General features: G+C 36.0%; 2 protein-coding genes and 1 non-coding gene across 7 annotated transcripts; all 3 read right to left on the reverse strand.

The window, feature by feature from the left end:
- Positions 1-33: 33 nt before the first annotated feature.
- Positions 34-11,493, reverse strand: LOC103843652 (casein kinase 1-like protein 13). Of its 5 annotated transcripts, XM_033279964.1 has the most exons (14): positions 11,265-11,488; positions 10,949-11,171; positions 10,834-10,874; positions 10,614-10,683; positions 10,376-10,524; positions 10,198-10,293; positions 10,053-10,123; positions 9,755-9,816; positions 9,584-9,647; positions 9,303-9,514; positions 9,141-9,226; positions 8,978-9,044; positions 8,738-8,874; positions 34-3,190 (listed from the first exon to the last, which is right to left on the reverse strand). In XM_033279964.1, the coding sequence occupies exons 2-14, from the start codon at positions 11,022-11,024 to the stop codon at positions 2,915-2,917; spliced, it is 1,407 nt and encodes a 468-aa protein (XP_033135855.1). In that variant the 5' UTR covers positions 11,025-11,171; positions 11,265-11,488; the 3' UTR covers positions 34-2,914. The 5 variants fall into 5 exon arrangements, with proteins under 5 accessions (XP_033135855.1, XP_033135856.1, XP_033135854.1 ...); XM_033279965.1 differs by having other exon boundaries at positions 8,738-8,871; positions 10,949-11,493; XM_033279963.1 differs by having other exon boundaries at positions 10,949-11,490.
- A 2,107-nt stretch (positions 11,494-13,600) lies between these two features.
- On the reverse strand, positions 13,601-24,142 carry LOC103843654 (ethylene-responsive transcription factor 14-like). Its single transcript, XM_033279704.1, has 2 exons — positions 23,253-24,142; positions 13,601-16,845 (listed from the first exon to the last, which is right to left on the reverse strand). The coding sequence occupies exon 2, from the start codon at positions 16,623-16,625 to the stop codon at positions 16,059-16,061; it is 567 nt and encodes a 188-aa protein (XP_033135595.1). The 5' UTR covers positions 16,626-16,845; positions 23,253-24,142; the 3' UTR covers positions 13,601-16,058.
- Positions 14,386-14,457, reverse strand: TRNAG-UCC. Its single transcript has one exon. It is a non-coding gene; the product is annotated as a tRNA-Gly (tRNA).
- Positions 24,143-24,146: the final 4 nt, after the last annotated feature.

A 24,146-nucleotide genomic window follows, 5' to 3' on the forward strand; every position in this document is an offset into this window, starting at 1 on the left:
AAAATTAAAGCTTATAATAAATTTTAAAATTTTAAAATAATTTAAATTGGTTATCCAAATCCGAACCGAATCCTCAATGATCTAAACCGAATACGAAATCCCAAACAGACCGGAAAACTAACATGAACGCCCAACTCTAATCACTATTATATATCTTATATGTGTCATCATAGGTTACAAAAATATGTGTTATCATGTAATTAATCATATTTTATACGTACCATTAAATAAGTAATCTTATAATTAATAATATTTTATACGTACAATCATATAAATAATCAGATATATTATAATTTTAAATTTCAATATGAAATATAAAAACCATAATTTATTTTGAAATTGGGCTTTGTATTGTATTTTTCTTATATATATTGATATTTTTATAATGGTTATTGGAAAATATGTTAGTAAAAATCAAATTTTGAATATATGTATATTTTTGAATGAATTTTTGATATATATCTATTTTAAATTATTATTTTAATTTGAATATGTATATCAAAAAACATAAACCCATTAATTTTTAATATAATGTAATAGACTTCCAAATTTTTAATGGCATAAGCCCATTATTTTTTTTTTCTAACTTACTGCAATCCATATTTCCAAATATCACTAATTTTTTAACTGCTATCTATGTTGTCAAACAAAAACTTAAAGTACTTCATTTTAATAAGATAAATATGCAAAGATTTATTTCTAGGATTGTTATGCTACTAAATCATAAATTATAAGAAAATGCTAAAGGTGGACAAAATGTGATAGTAGTAAAATATAAAAGAAATAGTCTTTTGCATATGATGATGAATCAATGAAAAAGATACAGCTGAACAAGCACATCAAGTTACACAGTTGGCTTTAAATTGGTTGTTTATTCAGCTTATACAACATGTTCATGCATATTCATATACTTTCTGTTTGAAAAGAAATGAAAATTTTAATTTTCACGCATATTAAAAAAAGATATAATTTTGATTATCAATACATATTTTTTGTAATATCCTATATATTAAAAAAGAAACATTATCATTTAATGCTTTCACACTATATTGGACACGTGACAGCTTCACATCAATTTTAATTTAAGCATGCTGACATGTCGGTTTCACAATTATTTAACAATTAATGCGTTCACACACTAATTTTTTTAACTCCATTGATGCAATTTAATGTGTTCACATTAATCTTTTTTACTCAGTTCATTTTTAAATCTTGCATTTTTAACTTTTGTATTAGTGAACTGATTTTTTTCTGTACAACAACTGAATAATATCATTTGAAAGAAAGAAATTAGAAAATCATTAAGATTCGCATCAACTAAAATGCTAAAATGAGAATGTTTTTAGAAATTGAAAGTTTTGTATGTTGCCAAAATTAGTCATTGTTGATGTTTCTGTACACGAAGACAATAAATAGTTGTGATTGATTATGAATTAAAAAAATTGAAGTAAAAAACACCACACACAAAGTCGAATCTTTAGTTTAGCCAAATATTAATTTTCTTTACGGAATTTTCATATCAGACCAGGAATTAGAAATATAATCAGATTGGTAGTATACTCATAAAACAGAATTTTTTAAAAAGAAAGATCATGAAATCGATTGAAAAACATAACTCATGTGCCTACCGAAGATATCACATTATTTTTCACGCAGCTCTAACACTTTTCATTCGATTGTATCGTGTTTTTATTATATTTACCAAGAATTTTTTATAAGAAACTACATGTTATTAGTTATAGACTACATCAGTTTTGCAACATGCCGAACAGTATTGACATGACATCCAACCATTTTTACTGGTATTCTTAAAGTTTGATCCAATAATTATGTATTTTAAATAAGCCAATATTTGTTTTACATTTATTTTATTTTGTTTTATATTATTAGAAGAAAATAAGCATGGGTAAAATATATACATGTATCTGACGAACTGAACCGAAATAGATTTGAAATTAATACTAAACACAAACTAAAACTGACTAAGTACTCATATTGATCTATAAGTTTAATATCCAGATAACCAAATTCGAGAAAAAAAATCTAAATCACAATTATATATTTAGATATATTAATTATTTTAAATTTTATATCTATTAGATATTCAAAATATAAAAATATCTAAAAATTATCGACGTAGTCTCAAGTAAATATATAAAATAATAGAAAATATTCAAAATACTGGAAATATTTATTTTTTCTCCATCCAACCCATATTTAAAATTGAACTAATTTTTATGTAAATTTAAATATTTATTCTTACATCATTCAAATTTTTATATTTTATATTATTTTATTTTTGGATTATGAGGATTTAAGTATATTTGGATTTTTGTTAAAAAAATACATAATTAAGATGGATACCCGAACTCGAGTCTGAACTCCGCAATGATTCGAACTAAATCCAAAAATTGTAAATATCAGAATACAATTTAAATTTCTAACTCTAAAAATCTGAAATTTGAATATATCAACTGAATCCTAACGGATATATGTATGTTCATCTCTAAAAAAAACTATACAACAAATCTTTAGTACAACATACAATAAATAATCTAATAAATTATTTCACTTGTGCGGAGATTACTACCTATTTAACTGCTATTAATCAATAGAAATCCAATAAACATACTCATGTTTTTTTTTAATTTACAATTTATTACTTAATGTATTGAAATATAAAAAATATAAAAATTTTAAGAACCAATTTTTTTCTAAAACGAAAATCTTACTAGTTACACAGCTGACTATTGTTTGGTTGTTTATTCAGCCAATGAAACATGTTCATGCCTATTCATGTACATACTTTTATGCGTATTAACCAAGAGGATATATAGTTCGTGATGGTAACTATAACACTGAAGATAACTAAAACCAGCCATGTTTGTTTGTTTCTTAACGATAATTAGGAGACTCACTTCCTCTTGCCGTTCCCAATAATGAGGAACTCGAGCGTAACGTCAGGAGGAACTCTCGATGGTGCGGCAGCATTTGTGGCCAAAGAGGAGGACGAAGGAGGAGGGAACTGAGTCCACTGAGTTGTAGATGGCCGGCCATTGTTTAGGACGACTCTGCTCGATCGGTTCTCTAAGAAATCAGCTGAGGAAGTGACTCGAACACTAGACCCAGCAACTGCTTTTCTTGAAAAACTCCGGTTCCTAGATATAGTGATTGGTCTCTCCTTGTTAACCTGATTCAACAAAACAAAAAAAAGATTATTTTTGTTAAATCCACAGTTCTCGAATCCTAGAATTAGGGCCGGATCTAGGCACAACCGCATGAAACATTGACCTTGGTCCCTCTGAAAAATTTGTAGTTTATATACTTAAAGTATAGACTCCCAAAACTATGCAAATTTTATTATTAATTTTTTTTAAATTAATATTTATAGTCTCTAAAATCTCAGATCTAGGCACAGTGGCACGAAACATCGACATTTCCTGAAAATTTTGGAGGTTATATACATAAAGTATCGGGGCGTTACAAGTGGTATCAGAGCTGGTTAACCATCTCGGTTCTGACCCGAGAGGTATCTTCAGACCTGTCCTGGGCTGCAACAAAGACGTTGCGTTCTTTGAGAGGGGATGGATTGTAACATCCCAATTTGTGATATGTGGAAAATGCTTAAGAGAATTGATTTGGCTACCTATATCACCAAAGTTGACTTACCTTTTCTGTCACACATCCGTTTAGGACTCTAGAGTTAAGCGTGCTTGGGCTGGAGTAGTGAAATGATGGGTGACCTATCGGGAAGTGATTCGCGATACCGTGCGAGTGAGGCCAAAGCACGAAAAAGGTCGGGTGGTGATTGCATGATCAGTAAACAAGACTCTAGAGCCTTGGAAAATTAACGGACCGACTGTCGGATAGAATGGGACCCACAGGCCGAGAGAACGAACGTGGGTGGCGTTACATTTTATTTTATTGAAAGTTTTTCATAAGAACACCTTAATTATAGGAAAATAAAATAGATATTACAATAATCATTCCAACAGCAACGACAACAGAAACAACAGCAACAACAACAGAAACTACTACAATAAAAACATATTAATGCTTTTCATAAAGAACCCTAGTTTCTCTTATCCAGAATCATATTTTGCTTGTTTGATATCAAGAAAAACCCAGCCTTAACGTCAAGTCGATGGAACTCGAGATGGCCCCGCCTTGCTCCGTCGCAGTATCCTGCGGTGTCCGTTCCTCCAGCTGGCTAAGAAGCGGAAGCGTACGTAAGCCTTCCGATGGCATCATCGGAAAGAGATCCATCAGCTTCGGCTTCTCTTGCTGCCCAAACAAAACATTAGTGCTAGCCGGAGTCATTGCCAGAGATCCCCTGAGAAGCCTCCCTTGTTCATCTGTAGGACCACTACGGTAAATGTTCAAGTCAGGACGATTCATTGCCGGGAAAGTAGGATTAGGGTTACGGTTAAGGTTCGGGTAGTGGCGGAAGGTGGCAGGTGCGGGGGCAGGTCCGAGGGCAAGTGCGGGGGCAACGGCAGATGATGAGAAGTTGGAGTAATGATGATTGGAGTGAAAAGTGTTTGTGTGTGTGATTAGGTCTTGAGGTGTGAAAAAGATTCTCTGACAAAGAGAACATTCTAGGCGGTTTGAAACTCGAGTGAGATCTTTTCTCATGCCAAATCCAGCATTCATTTTCTGCAAAAGGATTGAGATTTAGAGGGAGAGATAGCTATATGATATGAAGAAGCTAAGACACATATATTGAACTATTTATATACAAGTTTTTTTTCTTGGTAAACTTATATGCAAGTTTTGTGTACAAGAGATAGGATATGCATGATGCCAGCCTTCTATTCGAGGAAATCTCTTTTCCATGTTTGTTGATATCATCATAATTGGGGCTGGGAAAGATATCTATAAATCTGATTTCATTCGTTATTTGTCGTGATTTGAACAAATCCATATATCCGTAAAACGCTGCGAATCAAAGCAGAAACTAATATTTAATATCCTACAAATATTTAAAAAACTAGGAACAAATATCCGATCCGATCCGTTAATTATATGCATATATATACATATATTTAAATAATTATATATACAAACTATTTTTTTTTGAAGACGCCCATCTTCTAAGATCAAGTGGTATGCGGGTTTGAGTCGTTCTGAAGAGACGTTCTGTCCGGCTGGATCTGATCTATATGGGAAAAAGAGTACCGCTACATCTCGCCTTCTTAGCGAGAGAATCTGCACACAAATTCTAGTCATGGGTATGCGGGTGATTCTGAACTCCAAAAACCCGTCTCTTAGAAGTCAGAATGAAACTAGCTCGGAGGCAAAGGCCGGCCAGTCGAAAGGGTTTGCAATCATGTCCACCAGTTCCGAGCAATCCGTCTCCATTTGGACCGCAGTGAAATGTAACTCTCGTAAACAAGACATTGTCCATATGAATCCTTCCATCTCTGCATGGAGGGCTGATAGGCTTTTCCGGCATCATTGTAATCCAAATCTTTCGACTCCCATTGGGTCGTTGTAGAACCACCCTAGTCCACTGACTGTGCCATCATCGATCCATGACACATTTGACAGGTCGGGCGTTGGGGGGCCACATAGAGAGTCAAGGTAACTAACGGAGCAGATCGTGCCTCCTCTTCCTCTTCCTCTTCGTCCTCAGGTAAGCAATTATTAAATTATTATATTTTCTTTAATATTTTTATTTATTAAATTAATTATTTTAGTTATTAAATTCTTTTAATTAAATATAATTTTGAATTATATATTATTATTGTAAATAATTTTAGATATTTATTATGTAATAATTATTATTTTTATTTTATTTTTAATTTAAAAAAAAACGGATCGGATAGTCCGCGAATAATTAAAATTGTCACGGATATTCGAAATAACGAATACTTAAAATCTTACAAATCGAAGCTGATTGAGAACTTAAGTATTTGTATGGTGGTATGTAGCGGATCACGAATAATAAGACTTTTTCGAATATCCGTTCCGTGCCCATCATAATTAATATGATAATGATGAAATGTATAGCTTTAGCGATATGTCAACAAGTATGAATTTATTTTAGAATTTTAGAAAAAATATTTTCTATAGAATTATGTATGTACATATGTCTTATCATATATAGAAGTCGAGCATATTGTACGGAAAATTTATGAGGTAAGATGCTTTTAATGCTAATAGAAATTTTAGAATAATGATTTTGTTCATTTTGATAAGGATATTAATGGTATGTTACTTGTTTGTGGGAAAGTAGTCCATCACTTATATACAGTGAAACTTCTATAAATTAATATTGTTGGGACTATACCAAAACAATATTTTTTTTATTAATTTATAGAGATACTAATGTATTGATATACTAATTGAAACAAAAACTCAATTTTAGACTATGAAATTATATTATTTTATAGAGATCTTTAGTGTATATTAATTTATAGAGTATTAATTTAAAGAGGTTATACTAGATATATTATTTTGTTTTGTTTCAGGGAGTATATTTCTTAGAGCATGACTAATGAGGAGTTCTTAGAGTGATGTTTTTAGCGGAATATAAGAAACCGTCTCTTAACTTTTAATAGCCCATTCTTAGCTTTTTTGGTTAAAATTTAAGAGACAATTTCTTATATTCCGCTAAGAACCTCACTATAAGAACCATCCATTAATCATGTTGTTAGTTTCTCTACTGTATTATACAATATATTTTTGGTAAAATCTTAATGAGTTATTCTGGTAAATACCTATGTTACATGGAAACGAAAACGGGTGTGTGGAAGCGGAAGCATATAAAAGCGCATAAGCAAGATTTTTTAAAAAATTAAGAAGCGGGTACATGTTGAAAGCGTATCCATATATATATATACACATATATAAGAATTTTTTAAAAAAACACACATAACTTAAATGATTTAAAATTAAAATAGAGCATTTAGTCATTTATAATAATTTTAAATGATTTCATATTAAATATGTGAAAACACACATAACTTAAATTTAAAATAAATTATTATATTAATTATTTTTAATACTTTATAATTAATTAACATATTATATTTGGATTTTATATAAATTAAAAACTACAATTTTTTATATAAAATATTGTGTTTTTTTAATAATGGAAACGTGATTCCAAAACGGAATCGTAAACTTCCAACGTATTTTTAAAAAGAATATTTTAGAAGCATTTTGGAAGCAAGATTCTGTAAGCTTCCACAAGGTTCAGATTCCGATTCCGGTTCCAAAGCGAGAAGCGGATGTCCGATGAAGCTTCCGTGCAACGTAAGTAAATACTAACACAAATGAATTATTTGTTGCTGGTCTTCCATGCGAGTTAATATTCCATTTAAGATGTTAAAGTTAAACTATCCAAACTTATTTGCCATAAAGATGAACCTTCAGACGGAAAACTAAATTAATTACTTAGCTTATGTGCATCGAAGCTTATGTGCATCGACTAAATGGGTAAAATACTTACATGGTATTAGTATGGAAAACAAATCTAAATACAAAGTCGTAAATCATGAAAATGTGATTTAACTGGTTAAATTTGATTCAAAATTAATTAGTAAGCACATAGGTAAAACAGAAAATTATTATATTCAAATTGTAAAATGTACATTGGATTGAATTCCATATATGCAAATATCTATTTCTAGGATTGTTATGCTACTAAATCAGAAATTATAAGAAAATGTTAAAAGTGGACAAAATGTGGTAGTAAATATAAGAGAAATAATCTTTTGCATATGATGATAAATCAATGAAAAAGATACAGCTGAAAGTTGTCCAAAAAAAAAAAGACAGCTGAACAAGCACATCAAGTTACACAGTTGGCTATAAATTGGTTTTTATTCAGCTTATAAAACATGTTCATGCATATTCATATACTTTGTTTCAAAAAATGTAAATTATAATTTAAAAAAAAGTACATTATAAAACTTTCACACATATTAAAAAACATATATAATTTTGATTATCAATACATATATTTTGTAATTAACTATTAATGAATAGAATTCCAATAAACATAGTTATATTTTTTGAAATTTACAATTTATTACTTAATGTATTGAAAATATAAAAAATAAAAACAAATTAAAAACCAATTTTTTCTAAAACGAAAATCTTACTAGTTACACAGCTGACTATTGATTGGTTGTTTATTCAGCCAATGAAACATGTTCACGCATATTCATGTACATACTTTTATGCGTATTTAACCAAGAGGATAGTTGGTGATAGTAACTATAACACTGAACATAATTAAAACCAGCCATGTTTGTTTCTTAACGATAATATTGAGACTCACTTCCTCTTGCCGTTCCCAATAGTAAGGAACTCGAGCGTCACGTCAGGAGGAAGTCTCGATGGTGCTGCAGATTTTGTGGCTAAAGAGGACGAAGGAGGAGGGAACTGAGTCCTCTGAGTTGTAGCTGGCCGGCCATTGTTTAGGACGACTCTGCTCGATCGGTTCTCTAAGAAATCAGCTGAGGAAGTGGCTCGAACACTAGACCCAGCAACTGCTTTTCTTGATAAACTCTGGTTCCTAGATATAGTGATTGGTCTCTCCTTGTTAAACTGTTTCCAACAAAACAAAAAAGGTTCTTTTTGTTAAGTCCATAGTTCTCGAATCCTAGGATTTGGACGGATCTAGGCACAGTCGCATGAAACATTGACCTTGCTCCCCCAAAAATCTCCGGCCCTGCCTATGCCTATGATATACAACTGACAAGAACCAAAGAAGTAGGTTACTAACCGTGTCTCTAGATGCAAAAACGTTCTCTGAGGTTCTTGGTCTACTAGACCAATCAGCTTGAACGCCAGTCCCTGAGCCATTTCTTCTGGTGTATGCCTCGAAAACACCTGAGAGTCTATCCCGAGTGCCTTGCCCTGCTGAATATTATTCCAGAGAGTAGTGTGTTAGTATTCTAGCTTCTCAACCTCTATTAAGTTGGCGTAACTATATATCTTTACTAAGAACAAATGTGAAGCTTACTTGAAGGCTTTTCTGCTTTCTCGGCAGATGGTGGAATTGGAATGTTCAGAGCTGGTCTTAGGCTTGGCTATTAAGAACAGAGGCAAAGCATGAGAAGGTTGTTAATTACTCCACTGATATAATAAACGATTCTGCACGTGTAGCTTCAGAACGGTGGACTTACTCTTGGTCTAGCATTGGAACTGGAACTGGAGCCGAACTGGGGATACCTCAGTATTGTCCAATCGAATACATAGTCAAACTGGTAACCTGCACACATGAGAACCAAATCAGTTTCTTGAGAATTTTCATTAGAATTATTGAAAGATAGAGAATAAGTGTATACCCTCTCGGATGAATAGGTCTCTGAAAAGCTTCTTTAAGTAGGAATAATCAGGTTTGTCTTCAAACCGTAACGAACGCACGTAGAGGAAATAAGATGTGAACTCAGGTGGAAAGTTTTTACAGAGGACCTCCACTGGTGTAAGTCTTTTCTTTTCGCTGATCTTGTCATACTTCTGCTTCTTGGTTCCTGCACGAAGTCCTTGCCATGGAAGGCTGAAAAGAGAAATTACAGATCAGAAACAAGTCTAATATATACAATAAAGAGTAGACTTATTGATTTACCTTCCTCGGAGAAAATACATAAGCATATAGCCAAGAGATTCCAGATCATCCCTCCTACTTTGCTCTGTTATATTAAAATACTAATTAAGAAACTGATGTAGTGTCAAGTCTCTCAAGTGCATGCAAGTTGATGGTAAACATGAGAAGCAAGAAACAAATTAAAAAACTAACCAATTCCAAGATGAGTGTTAACACTTGCATACCGAGCTGTTCCTGTAAGATTCTTGTTATCTCTGAGAAGCAACAACACTTTCAGATTAGCAAAAGTGAAAGCCATCAAAGAACCAAAGCTAAACTTTGGGTAGCTATTCAAGTTGAAATGTATATTGTAATGCAACCTGAATATTTTCTACCAATGTTCAAAAAATCACTAGGCGGTTACTAGGCAGGCACTTTATAGGGAACTACTGATTTGCCGCCTAAACCGATTTTTAGAACAACTTTCTACATGAGGAGACAGAGTAGGTACCTGTAAGGAATATGCTTGTGTGTTTGAAGATCTCTATACTTTTTCGCTAGGCCATAGTCAATGATGTAAACCTGTAAAGTAATAGACCAAGATGGTATTTAAACCAAATTTATGAAAAATACTCAAGCTCTCAAACTGTACTCACCTGGTTAGCTTTGCGGCCAAGACCCATCAAGAAGTTATCTGGCTTAATATCACGGTGAAGAAAGCCTCGCACATGCATATACTCCACTCTGTTTAACTAACATAAACAAAAATTGAAACCAAGTGTAAGCACATGGAATCATGTAGAAGAAAAAAGAAAAAGAAGAATGAACTATCACCATCTGATCAGCGAGCATTAGAACAGTCTTGAGAGAGAAAGATCGACTGCAATAGTTGAAAAACTCCTCCAGACTAGGACCAAGAAGGTCTATCACCATACAGTTGTATTCACTCTCAACACCAAACCATTTAAGGTGAGGAATACCAGCTTCAATAACACAAAAGCCACATTATATTAACATAAACATGAGAAACAAAGATTGAAGAGTGAAGAGTCAAAAGCAAAAAAAAACATACTTCCTCCTTGGAGAAGCATATAAAGCTTAGACTCATAATGAAGCTGAGGATGCCTAGATCGAAGAGGCTCCTAATAAAAATATCAACACACAAAGGGGTGAGAGACATTAACATAATCAGCTTTTAACCAGTGTTCTAAATATTAATCCTCTCTAACCACCGCCTAGAGATTTCTTGAACATTGCTTTATAATACTAAACTAGAATCAATTGCAACTTACGAGCTTAACAGCAACTTCATCTCCAGTTTGTACATTCACTCCTGAACCAAAGCATATAAAAGTTAGAAAAAACAAAGTAAAGACAAACAAGAAAATAAAAAAATGAATCAATTACCAAGAAAGATTTCACCAAAGGATCCACTTCCAAGCTTCCGACCAAGCTTGAACTTGCCACCTACCACTCGATCCATTTTTTTTATTACAAATCTCCAATCAAAAAGTAACCCTTTTTAAAACTTCTTCTGTGTATCCAACCCCAATTCAATTAAATGAAGAACCTTTGATCACCAATCAAAAGTTTATTTTTTTAACCCAAAATCGAATTTGCGGAATAACCCCTGAAAGGATTCAACTTTACAAACTTAGCTTCTGCTACAACCAAAACTAGAATCACCCATTTACATAACCATCATGATCGAGCTGTTACCGACATCTTTAGAGACCAAAGCTTGAGACTTTAGGACAAAGAGGAGAAGAAGAAAAACGCGGAGAGAAACGTTAACGGTTGACAAAGAATTGGTCTTTAGACCGCTATACGGATTAGATAGAGCTCAATTCAGTTTATATATATTCTTTGGAAATATCAAATCACAAGAGCCTCAGAGATTTTTTTTTATGATTTCATAGTTTGCCTTATCTTGAATAGACAGAAAAGTCAATAACTCTTCGCTTTAATTGCGTGCTAATTTGTACTTACTCTCTCTCTCTCTCTACACATGGTAATGTAATCAAATGTTTCTCTTTTTATTTTTTTTGTATTATTATTAATAGAAACTTTTGAGTCACCGTTAAAAATATAGGAAACCAACATTTTAGTAATTAAACCCCTCAACTAAAGATGAATCGTAAAAAAAACCATCAACTAAAAATCCTGTGAAATAAACCCTCAACTTTAGTTCCGTTAACATATATTACCATCCGTCTAAAAAACCGTGACGGAGGGTGACATATGTTAACGGTTTATAAGTTGAGGGTTTATAATGTTGAAAACTTAGTTGAGGGTTTTTTTTACGATTCAAAAATAGTTGAGGGGTTTTATTACTAAAAGTCATTAAAGGGTTTTTAAGTTATTTATTATCCATTTATACATTGTTTTAGATTGATTTGTAAGCCTTTAAAACTAATTTATATTTTAATATATTAATCTATTATAAAATTAATTTATACATCTTAAATTAATAATTTTCAACACGATTTACAACTTATTATAATTTCAAAATATTAAATTATTTGATATTTGGCAATAGTGATATAAAAAAAATTGTGTGTTTATATCGTCATTTTCAAATATCAAATAATTGAAAGTTTCTAAGTTATATTAAGTCTTAAGTAGTGTTGAGGATAATTCATCCATGAAGTCAATCTTTCTATTTGGAGTATGACGTACTTTTTCTTATTTTCATTATTTTCGTCATCAGGCTCATACTTTCCTATTTTCCTATATTGTTCTTGATTTATTGTATTACTTTATGTTTCAAATATATTATTGATCAAGAAAATAAAAATATAATGTAGTTATTCAGAAATCAATGAGAATAAAAATAATCATGCATTATTTTGGAGGGGGAGAAGTATGAATCGGATGACAGAAATCATGAAAATAGGAAAAAGTGCGTCATACTCTAAATAGAAAGATTGACTTCATGGATGAATTATCTCGACACTACTTAAGACTTAATATAACTTAGAAACTATAAATTATTTCATATTTGACAATGACGATATAAACACACAAATTTTTTTATATCACTATTGCCAAATATCAAATAATTTAATATTTCAAAGTTATAATAAGTTGTAAGTAGTTTTAAAAATTATTAATTTAAGATGTATAAATTAATATACAAATATATTAATGTATTAAAATTTATAAATTAGTTTTAAAGGCTTATAAATCTTAAAACAATGTATAAATGATAATAAATAATTTAATAATATTTAATGACTTTTAGTGATAAAACCCTTCAACTAAAGATGAATCGTAAAAAAAACCCTCAACTAAAAATCCAGTGAAATAAACCCTCAACTTATAAACCGTTAACATTTGTTACCCTCCGTCACGGTTTTTTAGACGGAGGGTAACATATGTTAACGGAACTAAAGTTGAGGGTTTATTTCACTGGATTTTTAGTTGAAGGTTTTTTTTACGATTCATCTTTAGTTGAGGGGTTTAATTACTAAAAACCCATATTTATAATATTGATTCTTATATTAAATCACATATTTGAGCTTGGAATTGGATGCCTTTGTTTTTTTTTTCTTCTTACTTTCGTCGGCAATATTGATTCTAATTAGCAAGGTATATTTTCCAGTGTCATGCACTAAAACTATTTTTATAATTTATTGTTAATGCCATTGCAATGATCTAATTTTGATAGTATTATAATGTTTAGAGCTATTTTCGGTTAATTGTGTACATTGAGTTTGTCAATGGTTATCTACTACTGAATAAGGTGTCATCCAAAAAAAAATATGTTAATTTTAATCTTGTCTTTTGTTTACATTTTATTCACTAACCCTGTCAAACATGCAGTACTAATAGCTGATTTTTTTCAAACCAACCAAGATATATTCTAAAGCGTTAAAGTTGAGATAAGATCATAAGAAACATCGAAAGAGAAAAATTAAATAATGTTTCAAGAAAGTTAACAAAAATAAATGATTAATTTTAGTATTATAAAATTGCTTATAAATGTCGTAGAACTCAGCTATAACAATGAAAATAAACCTGTAAAAACTTGTGGAATAAACCAATTTCTTTCTTTGTCTCTCCTCCTGCTTTTCATTTTATTACTCAGTGTCCCTAAAGCTTTTCACTGGCGAGCCATAGTTTCTTCTGGACAACAAAACGACGTTTCAAGTGAATTGTTTCCTTAAAATTTGCTAAGTAAATGTTTAAAGGGTTGCTTTACAAGAAACTAAAACACAAGATAAAACATCAATGAGGTATGACTTCACTGAAGTTCAGCATAAAATGATCGTATAGTGAAAGTTTTATGGGATGACACAGGTTGATTCATTGATTATATAGAAAATCCTAGTATTATTCTATAAATAATGTTTTGGGCAAACGATTATGGCTACAAAATAGATTATCAATTTATGTAGAATTACTTATTCCATTAGTTACACGGATTGCTACAAGTTTTGGAAAAATGGTTATAAATGATCAAAACACAAAGCGCAATGTTATTCTTGCTGTTATTATTTACAAAACCTAAAATGTAGAAGTGTGAATCTTTGTGTCTTTACTCTTTATACCTTGTCATGATAGCATAGATATTGAGCCCAATGGGAAGGCCCACGCCCTGAGGATTTGGTGAAAGATACTTGAGTTAAATTCTGACCTTTTATTTGGTTTGTGTTACATGATGACGAACGACAAGTTCATAAGCGTGACAAGCTACACTCTGTTCGTGGGTTTGCAATAGCGAAAATATTATAACATTTCTTTGCTTACGCTTCTTTAGGCTCCATGACTTCAGCAATCATTATCAAGGTTGATGCAGCGATCTTAGATTAATTTAATTTTCCAGAATTTGAAAAAAGACATGCGTCTGCCGGGAGTCGAACCCGGGTCTATTGCTTGGAAGGCAATTATCCTAACCGTTGGACTACAGACGCTTCTGTTCGACCTGAATATCAACAGCGAGACAATGTTTCTAGGCTCAGCGTTATTCAGCTAATTCAAATGGTTTTCAATTGTATCAACGAAAAAGTTAGTAAACTTGATCGAAAAGTAACTAATTATAGAAGCATGAGATTAATACCTGTATATCTCTCACATTAGCAAAGCCCTTATCTTGTTCTTAGCGACAAGACCACCAATCTTACGACATGTCCGATCAGACCTAACGGCGGCGGGAAAAGGGATTTTAGGTGAACAAGTAATCAGACTTGACTGATGCTGGCTCGTCAACGGCCGCCGGTGGGTCCAGTAGCGACGACGCCGTTGAAGCAATGAAGGTGAAACAAGAGATTGGTGTAGTAGACAAAAAAGGTTTGTTTCTTTGTGCTACTTATAAGGCGAGCCCACATTTTTAATCAAATATTATTCCTTTCGAATTCGATATAAAAACTTTCCTCTTCACTTTCTTATATGTTTATATTTTAAAATAAATTTTGTTATCTTGGTTTAGTATAACATTAGTTGAAAATATTATTAATATTAGTTAAAACAAGGTTTACCTACATTTTAAGTTTTTTTTTTTACCTTCAGACGGAAATAATACCTTTATAAAGCAAATAAAATATATGTTCTTTTCTTGTAACATAAAATATATGTTCTATAACAATTCTGATGACCCCTGCACGTACTAATAATCAAACCCCTGCACGTGAATACTAAGAAACATTAAATCTTCTCCATTTTTCTTAGTTTGATTTACATTTATCTTTGATTCTAAATTTAAACTTTTGGTTTATAGTTGTTTCAAATGTATAATTCTAAAAATTATTTAATAATCAAAACATCCACAATGAGTTACTGAACTCATTTGCCAATCAGAATTGTTTTAAAAATGTACGCATCAGGTAAAAATGTAAAACAGTAAAAAAGTCTGAAAGAATATTACATACGCATATTTTGAGTGTTGGAAGGTGCGGTTACAATATGCCTCTCAGATTTGTACGTTTGTGATGGACACAAAATTACTCATAAATCTGTATGGTCGAAATTTTGTTTGACAATATATTTGAAGTTAAAACTGGTTTTAGTAAGATAGTTTCATCGAACCAAAAACTATACGAAATAGTTATCATTTTTTCACTCAAATACAGGAATACGTACTGAACTAGAAAACAAAATTATATTATATGGATATCAAAATTAATGCTTGGCTTTCTCTTTCAGTAGTTGGCGTTTGCAAGACTTTTTACGCTCGTTTAGATAAGTATATAACATGGAGTTACAATTATATCAAATCATATATAGCTTACAACACAATATATAACATAAAAAGATGTTTCATTTATCCATCATTTTCAAATGGTGTATTACATTAATTCTCAAAACTAATTACACAAGGACCCGGCCATTTGAACCATGAAGTTCTAGAAATCAAGATGACTGGCGCTTAAAGAGGCTTATTCGGTATAGAAATAGATTGACAAATAAACTTGCCAATAATACATTTCTTATAATACTTATCATGCTTGGGATTATTTTCGTTATAAATGGGAATGGTCTGTCACTTAACTCTCAGTCTAATACGACTGTATTCCCTTTATTGCCTGTTACCCATGTTAATATTATTAATCTTGTTATAGTTCTCTCCATATTCGAGAAGTTCATCCAAAACACTGTCGTCCAAGTACTCAAACTCAAAAACTTGCCTCGACGAGGAAGAGGTTGCCGCAGTAGCTGCAGAGTTGGATGAAGATCCGCTTCCCATATTATACTCGTGAGGGAAGTTGAGAATGGCGGCTTGGCCTCTCATAGAATAGGCTGCTCGGTCATAGGCTCGAGCCGCGTCTTCTGCAGTTTCAAACGTCCCAAGCCACACACGCTCACCGTGCTTCCTTGAATCTCTTATTTCCGCTGCATATTTCCCCCAAGGCCGTCTCCTTACGCCCCGGAACTTCCCTTGCTCGGCTCCTCCTCCTCCTCCTCCTCCTCCACCACTACGACTCCCTTGATCCATATATGTATATGTGTGTGTGAGAAGAGAAACAAAGGCAAAGTGAATAATTAATAAGAAGAAATGTATGTTCGATGGACGGACACAAGCTTGAGCGTATGATTTGTATTTGTCGTTGTGTGTTTTATCTGCATGGGTTGAATGAGATTTCATTTCGGGGATTTATATAGAGAAGGAAACAAGTGGGTCCATTAACCTAATATTCGATTTCGAAGCCTCCACTTATCAAAGGTTATATATATTCTTTATACCTTTTTCAAAATCTATGTTCCTTATATAATATTTTTTCCTTATAGATATTGGTATGTGAATTCACTACATTTGGCATTTTCTATCATTTTGTTATTTATTTGGGAAAATATCGAGCTAAAACCTGCCATTGTTTTTCTTTTTTTTTTTTTTTTTTTTTTTTTTTTTTTTTTTTTTTTGAAACACACTTATATTAAATGATCAAACCAAAGTTGGTGAAGCCATTAAGGCCAGTTCAACAGATAAAATCTGCTTGGCTAACACATCAGCCTCTACATTTTTCTTCCTAGAAATCCAATTGAAAGAAATACACTCAAAAGATGAGGCAAGAGCTTGGATATCTATCAAGATCCCATAGAGACCAGTCAAGAACGTATCCTCTTTAAGCGCTTTCACTAACACTGCGGAGTCTGATTCGCAACGGATTCTCGTGAATCCTAGTTCTCTACACTTCCATATTGCCTCTCTGAGATCCAGGGCCTCAGCAGCTAACGGGGTCCTCACATGGTGAGCCGGTAATGAGAATGAGGATGTTCTGTTTTGCCCTTCCATCACCCATCCAAGTCCTGCAACGTTCAAAGTTTCATTCCACGCAGCATCAGATTTTACGACAATACAGTTTGGGGAGGCATGGGCTTGCGTTGGGGGAACAGCCGGTAACGGGCTGGAGATGGTTTGGCAGGTTCCCCATTCCCGGGCCAAAGAGATAGCTTTTGAAAGCGTTTCAGTTGCAGAGGTGAGCTTATCGTTGAAAACCAGATTGTTTCTTGCCGTCCAAATTCCCCAAAGGATCCAGGGCGCGAGTTGTCCTTCTACTCCCGTTGGCGGTAAGTTCTTCCTTGAGATGAGGTTGATCCATTGGTTCCTCAAAACTATAGATCCATTGTACTCAATGCTTGGGAAAACAGGGGCCGAGGTCCACACCTGTTTTGCGAAAGGACAGTGAAAGAACAAGTGATCTATAGTTTCCGGTAGGTTGCATCTCTTACACTTCCCATCAACATTTATCTGTCGCGCTCTAAGTGCTTCCCCTGCTGGGATTGCTCCATGAAGTGCCTTCCATACAAAGAGCTTTGTCTTTGGTGATGTTTTGAGCGTCCAAACAGCTTTCTTCCAGTCAAAGGACTGATCTGCTATCGAGGTATCCATTGGATCCGTTCTGGTTGAGAGGGCAGTTGCGTAGCCTGACTTGGTAGTGTAGCTTCCTGATTTTGCTCCAAGCCAAGACAGCTTGTCCGGCGCTCCCGTGACACTCGGTTTAATCGCTAGGATTTTCTGTTCCTCCATAGGAAGCACCAGTCGTATCATGTCGACGTTCCACTCTCTGCTGTTTGGGAGAAAGAAGTCAGATACAGTGAGATTTAGGTACTGTAGTGGGGCCGGTCCCATTGGGCTCTCTTGTACTTCGCAACTGAGCCACGGTTTTGTCCATATGTTGATACTTTCACCATTGCCTACTTCCCAACTCGCATTGCTCATTACAATATCCCGGCCTATCAATACCCCTCTCCATCCATGAGAGATTTCTACTTTAACATCAACAGCGAGGAAAGGTTCGTTGTGACAGTATTTGCCGAGCAGGATGCGTCCTATGAGCTTGTCGGGGTTGTTGATTATCCGCCATGCTAGTTTGGCCAAGTATGCCTCATTGAAGCTCTGTATATCTCTGAAGTCGAGACCACCCTGGTCCTTGGGACGAATGAGCTTATTCCAGGCGATCCATGACATCTTCTTGCGTCCCATGCTATCATCCCACCAGAACCGTGTGAGCGTTGACTGAATTCTTTTGCACAAAGAAACTGGTAGTTGGAAACAAGACATCGCGTGCGATGGGACAAGAGATAGAACACTCTTGAGCATGGTCATCTTCCCTGCTGTAGATAGGAATCTGTTGGACCACCCCTTTGCCTTTTGCTTGATCCGATCAACGATGGAGGAAAACAGATCGCATTTCTTTCTACCGAAGTGTTCCGGCAAACCGAGATACTTTCCAACCCCACCTTCTTTTTGTATCGACAGTGTATCATGAACAACTGTCTTCAGTGCCGCCGGCGTCTTTCGAGAGAAGGTAATAGAAGACTTGTTTGCATTGATCGACTGTCCCGAAGCCTCCTCGTAAAGCTTGAGAAATTTTGTGAGAGCCTCGGCACTGTCCTTGCTGGCTCGTAGAAAGAACATTGTGTCGTCCGCGAATAGAAGATGGTTGATCCGAGGAGTCCCTCGAGACACTTTGATCCCTTTAAGGGAGCCTTCTTCTTGCGCTTTGCTACATAAGCCCGAGAGAACCTCACTACATAGTATGAATATGTAAGGTGAGAGTGGGTCTCCTTGACGGATTCCCCGGCTCGGTGTGACTCTTCCTCTAGGTGAACCGTTAATGAGGAAGGAGTACGTAACAGTGGACACACATTGTATGATCCATGAGATCCATTTGGGATGGAAGCCTAGTCTCTGAAAAACCAATCTTATAAACTCCCATTCAAGACGGTCATAAGCTTTACTCATGTCGGTTTTAACCGCCATGGCACATCTCTTTTCTGCATCAGAGTTCTTGAGATAGTGTAAAACCTCATGGGTGATCAGGACATTGTCCGATATCATTCGTCCCGGTACAAATGCAGATTGGTTCTCGGAGACTATGTTTGAGAGGAGTGGCTGGAGTCTCTTCGTAAGGATCTTGGATATAATCTTGTAGTAGACATTGCAAAGTGCAATAGGTCTATACTCCGTGACTTGCTGCGGGCTAGGCACTTTCGGTATGAGCCTAATATGCGTCTCATTGATCCTCTCGGGGAGTCTGTCCGTGATGAAGAAATCCTGGATCTCTCTCACTATCTCAGGTCCGACGGTATCCCAGTTGGTATGGTAGAAGCTCGCTGAAAATCCGTCTGGTCCCGGGGCTTTGTCAGCATGAATAGAGAATAGGGCCTCCTTGATCTCCACAGCTGTTGGGACTGCAATTAGCTGCTCGTTCGTTTCTGCGCTCACCATTGGTGATAGAGCACGCATTACGGTTTCCTCTCTGTTGCCATCAATAGTCTTGAATAGCTCATGAAAATACTCAACGATCACTCTCCCTATCTGATCTTCTTGATAGACCATGTTGCCCTCTGCATCTTCAATCACCGTGAATGCATTTGCTCGTTTCCGGTTCTTTGCTGTGGCGTGGAAGAAGCCGGTATTGCGGTCTCCGAGACTGAGCCACAGTAGTCGACTTCTTTGTCTCCAATATTCCTCCTCCGAGTTATATGCATCGTTTAGTTCGTTGGAGACCCTCGAGATGAGCTCAGTGTCGTTTGTTGGGTCAGTCAACGCTGCCTCCAGTTCAAAGCGCTTCTGCTCAATCTGCTCTCTGCTATTTTTATACTGCTGTTTGCTCCATTGAATCAGTGCAGTTCGTACCTCTTTGATTCTGTCATTGACAGATGAGTATGGGGCACTATCCCAGGCTTGTTTAATTAGAACTTTAGCCTCCGGGTTGTTCTTGAGTCGCCTATCATATCTAAAGAGGCCGCGTCTTTTCTTTTTATCAGGCTCGAAGAATGACAGTATGGGCTTATGGTCGGAACCTTCGTACGTCAAATATTGTGATCGTGCATTCGGAAAGAGCTCCGCCCAGTAACTATTTGCCGCTGCACGGTCCAGTCGACACCGCACAAGATAATCTCCTCTCGTTCCTCGCCAAGACAGACAGTCTCCCGAATGGCGCAAATCATAGAGATCCCCCTCGGAATAGAACGTTCTCATGTCCGTGAAGGACCCCTCAGTCCTGGCCGGACCTCCCACTTTTTCTGCATTGTTAAGCAAGTCGTTGAAATCTCCCGTCAAGAACCAAGGAGCGTCTCTTCTTGTACTCTGCTCTATTAGACTAGCCCATAGGGCTCTTCTTTTCGGTATAACAGTATCAGCATAGATGAAAGAAGCGAAAAATTGTTTTCCTTCAAATTCAATAGAGGTATCAATACAGTTTGCTGAGGAGCTTAGAATTTGAATTTTGATTTCCTCTTTCCAGAAGAGAGCAAGGCCACCAGCTCCGTGACCAGTTGGCGATATCAAGAGTGAGTTCTCGTACTGTAACGAGTCTGTTTTCTTCTTGACGAAGCTGTCGGGATTTTTTGTTTCCATGAGGAAAAGGATGTCCGGAGAGATGTCTCTCTTCATCTCTTTTAGACGTCGAACTGTCCGGGGATTCTCCAACCCCTGACAGTTCCAGCTCGCTACTTTTAAGGACCGAGAGGAGATGGATTTCGAAAATCCATCCTTCTCTTTGAGATTGCCGGGATCATCTTGCATAGCGGCTGGTTATCTGAGTTCGAAGAGGATCCCGCCTCACGGGAGTTTGATGCTCGACTGTGAGGGTTTTGTCTTTTCTCCTGTCCGTCACTTGTATTTAGCTTTCTTCGGGCAGTGGGTGGCTTAGTTGGTTGCACCTTTCTCTTCTTAGAGCTGGATCCTTTGATAGTTTTCGGGCTTTGTCGAACCTTACGCTTTCCCGGGGGTCGTCCCGGCTTCCTTTTCTCCGTAATCACAGGAGGACCCTCTAAAGGGAGTGGTAGGTTAGGGGGGCCAAGCCTCAGTACTGCTGGGGTTCTGCTTGCAGACTTTTCCACACTTCTTACAGGTTCCTCTTCGATGGTATCACTCCCACCTAGATTCGCCTGTGCTATGCGGATGGCTGATTTTTCCAATTGCCCTTTCTCCTCTGCTATTCTCATTCTTTCCCTACGGGCCGCGCTCTCTGTTGGGTCTGCACACTGAGTGTACTGGAGCATTGTTTCTCTCACTTCTGCTCTTGCTTCATTGAGCACTTCTTGTGGGTTAGGGGCTTGTTGTTCTCTGATAGGATAGTTTCTTCCTAGTTCAGCTCTGTTGTCATTGACAACTACTGGTTCATCCCTTCTAGTTTCAGGGCGTCCTCTACGAGGGGGTGAGCTGTAGCTTGTCTCTCTGTGACCATGATGCTCTCTCTGGGCTCGCGAAGTCACCTCTCTCTCAGGAGGGCTTGGATCCTTATGATGAGAATATCGGCTGTCGAAGCTTCTTTGTCTTTCCTTGGAAGCGTGCCTAGGGTATCGTCGGCTGACAGTATCTTGACTGGAGCGGTATCTTCGCCTTTCCTCCAAGGTGCGCCGAGCATCATATTTGTGCTCCCTATAGTCATAACTTCTTTCTCTTCTGTGGCCGTGATCATGATCATGATCATGATCATCCCCATTGGGGTTGGCTGCTGAAAAATGATATATATCTGAATCTGATCTTTGTAGTGGTTGGTGATCAGTTGGCCTATTTATCTCAGCTTGGTCTTTGGAGTCTAATCCCCGCACCTTTTCCTCACGAGCTTGGTGTTTTGCAATCAAGCAGTCGCGGATCTCATGATCTAGCCGAAAACATTTGGAGCAATGCCTTTCAAGTTTCTCGTATAGAAAGGTTGCGGTGACCTCATCTCCATTGGAGTATTCAATTACTGAAGATTTTATCAGTGGTAGAAGTCCGTTGACTTGGACCCTCATCCTAACTGTCGTTTGTGTTATCTCCAGTTTATCAAAGATACCCAAGTTTTCCCCAAGGTCTGTGACGGTTTCCTCTGACCATAGATGGATCGGGATGCCTTGAACTTTAATCCAAAAGGGGAGCAGGGATGGGAAATCTTTGGAGACTGTTGGTTCCCATCGTTGCACGATAACCATCCACCTTGCATAATGATAGGGTCTTCTTTCAAGGACTGCGAGAAGGTCGGTTTCGTTGGAAAACTGGAACTGGAATAGCCCATTACCGAGGTCAGAACCCACCGGTCTACTCTCTGCCTTCCAAAGTTCCGTGAAGAACGGGATAAGAGACCAAACTTTCTGAGCTGTTTGGTTTGTTACTCTGCCAATGAGAGTGAGAGAGTACTTGTTTAGCAGTGCTGAGTTATCTGGTGCTTGAGCTCTGATAATAGGCTTCCGTGGTGCTTTGTAGCCGTCTGTAGCAATGCTCTTTCCTTTGTCTTCTTTGGAGAGTCTTCTCGCCATTGGGGAGTATTGTATTTCTTGTTGAGGGGGAATTTGATGGAAAATGCAGCAGCTGGTGCTTGGAGGCTTAACGGATCTAGGAGGAGCAACTGTAGTAAGGTTTTCGAAGAGCTGAATCTCAGCTGAAAGCAGAGGTTGCAGGACAGGATTCCCTGTTTCAAGTCGATCTGATTCTTAGCGGGTCTTCTCAAGACCTGCGCAGATCTTCATAGCGGCGGCCTCCGGTGAAACAAACGTCGGCAGAAACGGTCCCTCCGGCCATCGGCGGGGGAAGAACCCGGTGGGTAACGCCCAGAGACGTTTTATTATCCTTCAGTTTATTCTTAAAGGGGGAACAATTTGAAAAGTTGGTGAACTTTACAGAGGTTTTTTACCAGAACCAGTAAAAAGCTGATGGGATCTGAAAGGTGTCTGCTCCGGAACTGTTGGGTAAAGACCTTCAGCGGGAAAAGTGCCTGGGAGAGAATTTCTGCAGCATTTCTGTTTTTAGCTCTATTTTGTATATTTCATTTCAAAACACCTGCCATTGTTTTTCAAGTCTGAAAAAAACTACTAATAACCAAGTTGCTTTGGTCTAGTGGTAAAGGAGCTCCAGCTGGAGTGTCTTCCCCTGGGTTCGAGGTTTCGAGTTTTGGCCACTGCGAAATTTACATATGGGCTGCAGCATCCGAGACCGAAGACCGTTACGCGGTGAGCCACCTGGTGACTTTCGGGTCCATGTTCACTTCGGTCTATAGTCTGGACCACCACGATGGGACCTGGTAGCAAAAAAAAAAAAACTATTGATAATATATAAGGTTTCCAAAATGTACAACATATGGCATATCTATCTGTAATAACATGCATGGTCAAAATAAGGTATCCAAAGTTTTGTTGTTGAATTTAAATTTTTGTGTTTATATGTGTATATATGATAATAATTGTGATTATTTTATTTGTATATTATTTAATATATTAACATTAAAAAATCTCGCTTTTTCTATATATGGTATGATGCACTAAAGTTTAAACTCAAATTTTAAATTAATTTTGAATAGTGTTATCCATGGCCAGGCTACCTACACCTCCATTTAAGAACTAGTATGGGTAGTATAAGATATCTCAGATTAAAAAAAATTGAAATAATTTTATTTCAGTTTTGTATTTTTTTAGCCTGCTATTGCATTAGATAAAATACTTTAGATCTTTTTAATCCAACTTGAAAACTTTCCGTAGAAAATTATTTATAAAAATTAGGCAGTATTTTAAAATTATATTAAACAATATCATAGGTTATTTTTCAGCAACAGTAGCAAGATTTTTTGTTACCAAAAATATATGGTGCAACTATATAAAGAGGGAACCATGGTTAATGGGTAGGTCCACTTGGAATATGGTTGACTTGATAGTTGATAGTGCACACGTGGGTTGACTC

This window comes from Brassica rapa, chromosome A09, assembly GCF_000309985.2.
Source record: "Brassica rapa cultivar Chiifu-401-42 chromosome A09, CAAS_Brap_v3.01, whole genome shotgun sequence".
Classification (NCBI taxonomy): Eukaryota; Viridiplantae; Streptophyta; class Magnoliopsida; order Brassicales; family Brassicaceae; genus Brassica; species Brassica rapa.

What these genes read in the sequence shown, in the direction of transcription:
- LOC103843652 (XM_033279963.1), bottom strand. Translation starts at nt 11,024, where the DNA reads ATGGATCGAGTGGTAGGTGGCAAGTTCAAGCTTGGTCGGAAGCTTGGA. An exon ending in CACAAGCATATTCCTTACAG is followed by an intron (nt 9,817 to 10,052) that starts GTACCTACTCTG and finishes GTTGCTTCTCAG; the next exon opens with AGATAACAAGAATCTTACAG. An exon ending in GTTCCAATGCTAGACCAAGA is followed by an intron (nt 9,045 to 9,140) that starts GTAAGTCCACCG and finishes TGTTCTTAATAG; the next exon opens with CCAAGCCTAAGACCAGCTCT.
- LOC103843654 (XM_033279704.1), bottom strand. Translation starts at nt 16,625, where the DNA reads ATGAAATCTCATTCAACCCATGCAGATAAAACACACAACGACAAATAC.